Below are 9,889 nucleotides of genomic sequence, written 5' to 3' on the forward strand. Positions count from 1 at the left end.
TGATTTATTTGTTTTTGCATTTGTGCAATTTTTAATATTCGAATATTTTCTAAAGCAAAAAACTTTCAAAAGTTTCGAAGACGAAAAATCTCAAATATCCAACTACTTCTCGTGTATTCGATATCGGTGCGCGCACGTTTCGAATTTTCGACGAGTGGCCGTGCGTTCCGTTACAGTGATCCTTACGGCGCGCGCCGACAAAGATGTTTCCAATCCTCAGAGAGGGAGGAAGTTTAAAGTCGGTTGGCGAACAGCCAGCGCTCGTACTGCTGTACCCTATTTCAAGATTACCAAGAAAGCAGCCAAGCAAACGATACCTCTTCCTTCCCCGATCGCCACCCTCGGAAACGAGTCACGTGACTTTACTTTGGTCCCTTTTCCGAAGCAAAAGAACAGAAGGAAAAGAGAGGTAGAATATACGAGTCGAAGGAGAAAGATTTAATTTATCGGAGCCGAAGAACAGAAACGCGGCTGAAAATGCTTGTTCTTTTTTAATAAGTCATTTATGTCGCATTTATTGTAACGAGCTCATTCTTATAATGGGTTAATGTCACGAGTAATAGATCGGGATATTCAAAGAGGAGATTGCGCTTTGTGCTTTCGCGACGTGTTCGACGTGTTAATGCAATCGTTCTGATTTTATCGGATATTAACACGGGCAATAAATGTAATTGTTTTCTTTTAGATATACATATAAATCAATAATTATAATTATTATATATTGTATCAGCCAAATATCGGGGGGGGGGGGGGAAAAATTACTAATTTTGTTGACACTTGTAGCGCGATGTAGATGTTTTCGCGCAAAGTCCTCGACTTCACGAGGAGCATCCCGATTTTCTCTCGGCTCTTATATTCACGGCAGGATCAGGACAACGCGTTGCTGTCAATTAGGCGGGCAAGTTACCGTCTGCGGGATCCTTATCGAAAGTAATGCGCTGATATTCCTCTGCAAGGAGCAGCCTTCGACCTCGAACCACTCGAGACGCTACGTGAAGGGTTTAGATAACAGCACGCCGGAGAGTTACTCGAAACTTCGCCGCTTCCTTCTTCGGGACCAGCCACGTCGTCGTTCGTTCCTTTTTCCACCCCTCCTCGCCATTCGACAATCCCTCGCCACCCCCATTTCCCCTTGTCCCGCCATCGCGCCCTCACCTTTCACCCTCCGTGCTTCCAAACGCGCCCGCGAACTTCCAAGCGACAGTTTGACAAAATGCAGATTTCCTTCGTTTCCCTGACAACGATTGGTTTTTTACCTTTTCTTTCTTCTTCTTCTTCTTCTTCTTCTTCTTCTTCTTTTCCTGTATTTCTTCTTTTTCTTTTTCCTTACTATTTTCTTCTTATCGTTTTTCGTTACATGAACCTTTCTATATAGTCGCGCATTTTTCTACTTACACTCTCAAGCTTTCGCTTTTCTTTTAGCTTTAGTATTTTTTTCACTCGCTTCTGTGTTCTTTTCCATTCGTAGATCTTCGATTCTGTCCGAGCCAGATCCCGCGAGCAATATATTTGCGAAAGTTTATCATCAGAAAGATTTGAAGCGGTCAAAATGGCCACTAAGCGAATTTCAAACAATCCCTTTATTTGCTACTTCAACGTTGGTTTAAAAGAGCGACTCAACTATTTCAGTTGACTACATACGACATCGTAGCTGCGACGACGCGAGCTCTTTATAATAGGTGATGTTGGCTAAACCTCCCCGACGAATGCTTTTAAAGCGCAGCAAGGGAAGGAGAAAAAAGAGAAGAGAGAGAGCGACGTATCCTCCCGTGAAGTATCTCCCTTTCACGGTGGGATGAATCCCGGCGGACGACGTTCCTAAAAAGAGATAAGCGCGAGAAAGGGATTTTTTTTTCCGAGGAGTTGACGTCGTTGGTTGGATGGACGACACAACTTCTCACCCTCCTCGCTCTTTCTCTCTCATAAATAATAAATGGCCAAATGGGGCCCGGCCAGACGGCCGGTACATTCACTTCCGTCTCACAACCGCGTGCGCTTTAAGCGCTCCCACGTGTCGCGCGCTTGGAAAATGGAAAAATGGGAAACGCGTGTCTTATCTACTGTTTTAAGTACGCCGGTTATCCTCAATGGCGTGAAAGCGAACACAGTCTGAAGGGAAAAATCCGACCTGTCGTCGCTCGAAAAATCGCTTGGCCGCGGAAAATAACTACATCCTTAGCGACGGCGAGACCGTAATTTTTTTTTCACGAGAAGCTTTTTGACATCGGATCTCTTTTCAGCCGGGTAAAAACTACACGCTATACACTTTGTATATAAGTTAGGTAATGCGAGAGATCATATAAATAACATATAAAAAATAACAGATCAATAACAATATATCGCGTTATATACATAGTCGCAAGAAGACGAATACCGCACGCAAGAATCTTTATGCATTATTTGCTCTCGCGCAAATAGTACGAACCGCGTTGTCGAGGCAATTTAGCAAGTGCATCGAATGCACGACCATATGCGCAATTTATTTCCGTTATTCATACATTTCAGCGATCATCTAAAACGCTGCAATAGCACGCTTGCGGCTGCATTTTGTCGAAACAACCACTTTTGCGGCGCGAAATGGCAATAACTAAAGCACGTACAGATTGTTTCAGCTTGATCGCATCTTTTTCTGTTTTTCGAAAATACAAATGAGACTTTCTCAATTAAATACAATTTTACTTATAAATTGTCAAACGTTTAGTTTTTATGAGTTACATGTCTTAGCTAGTTTAGATTATTTTTTATCAAAATTAATTGTTAATACTTAATTAATAATTACAATTAATAAAACCGCGATCCGGTAGTCTCGCGGTTTGAGTTCGAGGGCTGCGAGCGGGAGGTCCCGAGTTCGAATTCACATTGTCGGATTTTTCTCTGGGCCGATTTCTTTCAAATCGAGTTCATCGATTGAAAAAATCGAACTGGAATTGGGCCTCCAATCAGCTTGAATTGGTTGTTGGGAGATGTGGAAAAGGAATGTAAAGAAATTTTGTAATCCTGAGGGGAATCAATAAAAATTGCTTTATCCTTTCCTTAATTACAATTAATATAATAACAGAAACTAGAGTAATTATTTATTAATTAATAATTTTTATTATTAATTAATTAAATGGTTAATATTGGATCTTTGCTTTGTTAAATATTTCAAGATTTTGACCTATTAAAAGTTTAATTATACAAGAGCATAATTAACGTTTAATCGATTTATAATTCAATAATATTTAGCGTTGAAAATACAACGTAATATTTTAACATCAAGAAGGAAATTGTTTCGATTATTTATAAAATAAAATTTTGCATTTCAATAACGTTAATAAAATGAGGAAGAGACTTAATCGAGGATGTTTGTTTTGGTTCAATTTGTTTTTACTTTTTTTTTTTTTTTATTTCTCTCAGTTTAACGCAAATATACAAATTTCTAGCGCAATTGTTCGACTTTCTAAACTCCTCGAAAAAGTCAAGAAACTCGCTCGAAAAGCATGCAAAATGTATGGCGTGTATTATTGAAGTCAAGCGTTACGCGGCCGCAAAATGCTAAGATGGAAGGTACGTATCACATATAACGTTGAATAAAATACGAGTTGCCTCTGCGCTCGCACGCGAACACACACGTACACACACACATACGTACGTTTATACATGAATATGGATGTCTGGGAGAGTAGATACCAGATTTTGTGAGCAAGGCATTCTCGATTTCCTTGTCAATTCCGATCGATATCGCGGCTACTTTCTGATTTATGAGCACCGGCCCACGGTAAAACACAATAACCAACATGTCTATGAAAAACGGGATTCGTTTATTTCAAAGCAGATATAGGACTCCGCTGCGATTCGCGCAGCGTTTAGCACCCGAATGCGTCTGGTGTTTTTCTTGTTCGTTGAAGTTTTGCGCGCTCTTCAATTTCGAAAAGAATAGAACTCCATTCCAGCGGGGGGAACACATATACAAGGTATACGCGCATGCGTTTTGTATTTTTCGACGTAACAAATATCGATTCGCGATGTGGACAGACTTTCTCTTATTTTATCTTCTCAAATTTCTTAGCGTCCTAGCGGCTCATAATAGAGGTTCTCTCCCCTCTCTCTCTCTTTCTCTCTCACCTTTTTTCTCTCTCTTTCTCTAAGCAACCGACCATTGAAAGATTCGACTACCTTCGCGGTAACTCAATATCTGTTCGAATTCGATTTCGCGGGGTACTTCGCGAAAATCGGTATCTTTCCCTCAGCCCGCGGTTTCACGGGGCTGTAATCTAGGATGGGCAACATCGTCGTGTGGATGATGGCCGGGTTCTTTTGCTGTTTCCTTGACGTCTTTTGGACCTTCCATCGCCGATATATGGACGAGTACAACGCAACTATCAGGTAATAGACGAGTTCGATGGCGCTGAGGACCGAGCCACCCAGGAATAAGCTGATTATGCCGCCGAAAGACACTGCAAAAGAGTTTATGCAAAGCGTTTCGGAATCAAGTTATTAATATGGTGATCGTAGCAAAACATTCGATATAATGGCGCGATACCGACAACGACGTCGACGAACGTTCGGGATTTATAATGCGACATCATCGGTCCGGGCTCGATGGCTAAAGTACAATTTGCATGTTGGCTTTAATTTTCGCAAAGCGGTGTTAACTCATAATCTCGATGGTGTTTTATTACATCCGTTCTTGTACGCGCGCCCCCAAGGCACTTAAAATTCTCTTCCCTCTCTCCCCTAAGATAAAATCGCGAATAACATTCAAGATAGCCGTAAACAAGACGCATAAACGTTTCGAGCAAGAAGACCATGAAGGGAGGACGCTATGAATTCGTAACTCCGTATCTCGCGAGACTCGTTATACGCGAGAAACCACCGCGGACTAATAGAGATAGGGAAATAATTAAGGCGTTGCAAATTAAAGTTCTCCGCAAACCTGGGAAAAGCGAGGTCAAATAAAGCATTCACGGGCATTTTTCCGTTTCTGGAGTTCTCTCATCTCTGTGAATTTCTCAGCTCCAACGTGAACGATGAACTCTCTTTCTCTCTCTCTCTCTCTCTCTCTCTCTCTCTCTCTCTCTCTCTCTCTCTCTCTCTCTCTCTCTCTCTCTCTCTCTGGTTTTACTTTTGGAACGAATTTCTAAACTAATTGTGTAAATATAATTTGATATCTTTTTTATAAAAAACTTTCAGATTGTTCAATAAACATCAACACTTCAAACTTATTTGTAAAATCTAATTGAAATCGCGGCTACTTTCTGATTTAGCAGAAAGTTTTAAGAGAGCACCAGGTAAAATACAATGGCAAATCAACATGTCGATTTGCGTATAATTACATAAGTGTCACATTATAGAAAGTCATGTGTTTTTTATGGTCATACTAGCACAACACAGGCGCGCGCTATGCGCACGCTATTATTATTTTTATTTAACGTGTTGTCAGTGAACACAACCTGTCACTGCAATGACAGATAGTATATACGTCTTATAAACCATATAATACACATATGAGAAATGTCAGAAATAACGCATGAAAATCAAACTAAAAAAATAGTGAGAGAGAGAAGTGGAAAAACAACACGTGACTAAAGTCACGTGACAGGGAAAAGGGTAAAAAAAGGGAATATTATATATATTATATGTAATATTCTATATCTATATATAATACACACACATACGCATACATGTGTGTGTATATAATATATATATATATACCGTAATCACGTGATCGAAGTCAGTAACACCGCCGCGGTTGCGCGGTCGAGGTTAGTGACTCCACCGCAGTCGCGCGACCGAGGTCATTGACCCCGCCACGGTCGCGCGGCCGAGGTCAGTGACCCCGTCAAGGCCACGCGGCCGAGGTCACTGACCCCGCCAAGGCCGCGCGGGAGAGGTCAGTGACCCTCCCCCCACCAAGGCCGCGCGGCCGAGGTCAGTGACCCCGTCAAGGCCGCGCGGCCGAGGTCACTGACCCCGCCAAGGCCGCGCGGGCGAGGTCAGTGACCCCGCCAAAATCGGAGGTCAGTGACATTACTGTAGTATGTATATGATACATATAATACAATATAAAAGTATAATATTATAAATATATAATAAATTATATGTATAATATGTATTATTTAATATTATATATAATATAAATTACAGTCACGTTATTTTCACGTGTTATTTTTTTACTCTTTTCTGTCACGTGACTTTAGTTACGTTTTTAATTTTCTCTACATATACGACGAACTGTCAAAATCGCTTTTCATTATTTACTCTCTCAATCTTACCGATTCGATTCGACTCGATCAACCAACCAACCAATCGGCAACGCTGAAAAGAGGCAACAATAGGTGCGATATATTCGACTCCAAACGCGCACTTCTCGGTCCCAATGCCTTTTTTAATATAGGACGATTAAAAAAAAATATTTATGAGTAAGATAAAAATTTGAAACCAAAAGAATCCCTTAACTACAGAAACATAAAGTTTTACACTTTTAAACTGCTCTTCTCCAAAAATTTGCGTTTTCAAGTTTACGGGATTACACAAACTGACGATGTGTTTATTCGTTGTTTTGTTTCGAGAAAAATAAACAAAAGAATTCGAACGTGGAAAGAAACGTGACACACATACGCGTAAACAAATATAATTTTTAACACAAACGCCTTTTAGTTTACCGAGAAGATCCATCGGCGTGATGACTGTATCCGTTTTGTAGCGGAAGCTAAGTTGCGTCAGGTAATGTACGTCCATTATAAGATCCTTCACGTTATGTAGCGGCACGTTAGAAAACAGAGTGTTGTAGGCGTAATAGTCGCATGCCGGCAGACATTCGCAAATCATTCTCTGAACGTCGGCATCGTTGGAAATCTTCTCGTCGGAAGAAATGATGTAGTCGTTGAACAAGTCTTGCGTAAAATACATTATATAAAATCAAAAGGTATGTTTAGTACGGGGAAAATGAACCAACGTGCAGGGTTACATTATACAAACGCAAGTTATATTAATTACTGTTAATCATATACGGGCGAGTGCGTTGTCAATTTGTGTGTTCACGCGCGAACAAAACGCGGAAACACACAACCGAATAGAAATTTGTGCTCACCATTGTGATTAATCAGGCAGGCGAAATCCCCGATGGTGCAGTCGCGGTACCGGGTGTCTGAAACGTATAAATAATGAAATTTTAACGTATGTCGTTGTCCATTAACGTTGCGTCTGTCCGCGCTATATTTAAGGATCGTACTTGCTGGGAACAGAAAAGACGGGTTGCAGCCGCAGTATTTGATGACGTAGGAGCGTTTGCATAGCGACAGACAAGTCTCTTGACTGTACGTGCCGGTTGCCTCATACCTGCATGGTTGCTTGTCCAGATTGAGAACTCGCTGGGTGGCATATCCGGAGTAGCTGTCTAAAGCTACATTGACCAAAGATCCCGACGGAATCATGGTGCCGCTGTTGGGCCAGACGAGCGGCGTGTTTATTATCACCACCACGCCGTCGATTTCCTCTACGGTGATAATTGACGTTAAAATTCATCGATTCTCTTCATCAAGATTTCGATAAATTGGTTTCGCTTCAATTCGAGCTACTGGTGCACAATCGGGACGGTGCAAAGTTTTAGCGCACTGGAGGTCGAAAAATCTTTTTTGACGCGACATTTCAATAAATGCCTCGCAGCAGAACGTCGATGTACATCGATTTTGCAGTTTGCGATATATATATGTACATATATAAATCCTTTTCCGTTCCGTGGAAGTAATAAAGGAGCGACATTACGGTGGAATAGGAAGTCGTGTTCTATTCAAAACGCGTGCGTATACACCGGTTCGACAGATTTCGCGAGAATATTAAAATCATATTTGCGAGATTCCGCGGAGAACGCGTTTGCGTAACGCGCGGTGGATTAGTGACGATGCGTCGTTGGTGTACACTTTATCGTTTAATGCGGGTCTCGACGAAAATAATATTAGTTATTAATCCGCCACAGTTTGCGCGAGTTTACGTTTTGTTTACCGTTACACGGCCCCTCCCCTCTTGCTCCTGATTTGGATTTATGCTAAATGTTTGTTCATATAATGCGTTTACCTTCCTTTGTTGAGATAATGCAATAACAAACAATGTATACGATGATCTAAACCATAATTATGCATGTAAATTAACTTAAAAATAACAAATCTAATGTCAATATGAAATCTATGAGCCACATAGATATTTGTGCGGTACAATACATACAAGCAGAGAAAACACAAATGTAATATATCATAAGTTATTTTAAATTATGTTAGAACAATATTTTTTCTCTTTGCTATTTGAAACAAAGTTGTCAAAATGAATTTTTCGAAAAAGATCTTTAATTCGCGCCTAATCAAGCTCTCTGAATCTTTTAATAGAATATAACGCAAAAGCAATATAAAGAGCGACGTGACGGGAAAGCGAATCAGCGTTTGATCTGCCGCGATCCCCGAACAATTTATTAAGATGCTCTTTTTTTTTTTTTTACGGAACCAATATCGGCGTGAATTTTTGCTTTTTTCTCTTTTCGCTTTTTTTTTTTTTTTGGTGTATTCGACACACCATTACTTTTTTTTTTTTTTTTTGCAACATGTAGATAGCCACGACGTGTCGAGAGCCACGTAGAATATTACATCGGGTTTCGCTGTGCTTGCCAATCTTTACCGGAATTCGGTGGCTTCCTTATGTTCCCCAGATGAATCGTAACCTTGACGCCACTCTTTTTGCCGTAACCGAACGTTTTTCGTGGCCGCGACTCTCCCGGCTTTGCCGCGGACAGCTTTTCCGCCAACTCCGAATTGAACGAATAGCAAAAGCCGTACTCCGTCTTCTGAAGTTCGAAGATCTCGCAGCAATTGCGAGTGGCGTTGTGCCACCAGCAGTTGGACAGCAATTCGTTGCAATGTGGTATCACCTCGCGCAGTACTTGAGTTATATTAATACCTATATATCCGATGATCACGATATAACGTTATCTTTATAGAGAGATTACGCGAGAGAAGAGTAAACTCAAAACGGTTATAAACTAAAACTGTATTTGAAGCAGCGATAATAAGTCCCAATTGAAAATATGATCAAACTCTAATCTCAAACTGTAATTCATTAAAATTGAAAGCTGAGAATCAAATTAGAAAAGTCGAGAAATCGTTGTTCTTAAAGTTCTATTTCGCTTTGAAAATCTGTAAGAGAAAGTAAAATATCGCACCCGAAAGATCCTGAACAATTCGAACATCTTGATGCTTCAGAAACTTAAGTTCGTCGAAATCCCCGAAGCTTATTATGGAAAGCTTGCCCAGTATTCTTCGAAAAGTTTCACGACTCGCCCCGTCCGTGTCATTAGGAAAAATCCTCGATTCGAGCTCGAGGGCCCGGTTCCAGTCGACGCGGTCGTTTGGACAAAGGGTCACGCTCGGAAATGGCAGGTTCGAATTTTCGTAGTCCATCGTTTCGATGGTAATGGACGTTGGCGCAGCCTGAAACAAATTATGCACATCACATCGGTTTGCGTCACACACTCTCTCTCATAAAGTCTCTAATAAAATATTTTTTTTTTTTTTATTCTCGCGAGATATTTGACATAAAACAAACAAACATGATCTGTCTCGGACATGATTGGCAGTTTGAACCTTTGACGGAATAATTCTGGATCGCGATGCATCAGAATTATTGTCATTCCTTTCATTTGCGGTTTACCTGGAATCTAAGCGCCAGCGAGTAAATTGTAGTGCTGGCGATGGCAGAGCACACGAGGAACACGACGAGCCACAGGAATCGTTCGATCATGTGCAGATGAGGATCAACAACGTACCGGAGACCGTGAATAGTCGTGTGCGTACAAAAATAACGCATCGCGCGCGCAATTGTATTCAAATAGGTTTTGTCTCGAATCTGTTTCTTGCGTTGTTTG

At 40.9% G+C, this 9,889-nt stretch overlaps 1 protein-coding gene across 1 annotated transcript; it reads right to left on the reverse strand.

Moving 5' to 3' along the window:
• Positions 1-4,167: 4,167 nt before the first annotated feature.
• On the reverse strand, positions 4,168-9,655 carry LOC109858513 (pickpocket protein 19-like). Its single transcript, XM_020435843.1, has 6 exons — positions 9,575-9,655; positions 9,188-9,455; positions 8,647-8,925; positions 7,214-7,477; positions 7,073-7,129; positions 4,168-4,436 (listed from the first exon to the last, which is right to left on the reverse strand). Exons 1-6 carry the CDS (start codon positions 9,653-9,655, stop codon positions 4,168-4,170), a joined length of 1,218 nt encoding a protein of 405 aa, XP_020291432.1.
• Positions 9,656-9,889: the final 234 nt, after the last annotated feature.

This window comes from Pseudomyrmex gracilis, unplaced genomic scaffold (assembly GCF_002006095.1).
Source record: "Pseudomyrmex gracilis isolate BER0280 unplaced genomic scaffold, ASM200609v1 scaffold_209, whole genome shotgun sequence".
In the NCBI taxonomy this organism is placed as follows: Eukaryota; Metazoa; Arthropoda; class Insecta; order Hymenoptera; family Formicidae; genus Pseudomyrmex; species Pseudomyrmex gracilis.

Bases quoted from the DNA above. Each gene is read 5' to 3' on its own strand.
- LOC109858513 (XM_020435843.1), bottom strand. From the start codon at position 9,655: ATGACAATAATTCTGATGCATCGCGATCCAGAATTATTCCGTCAAAGG. The intron at 9,456-9,574 runs GTTTGTTTGTTT...AATTTGTTTCAG, and splicing joins TCATGTCCGAGACAGATCAT to GCTGCGCCAACGTCCATTAC. The intron at 7,478-8,646 runs GTAAAGATTGGC...TTATCACCGTAG, and splicing joins AAGGAAGCCACCGAATTCCG to AGGAAATCGACGGCGTGGTG.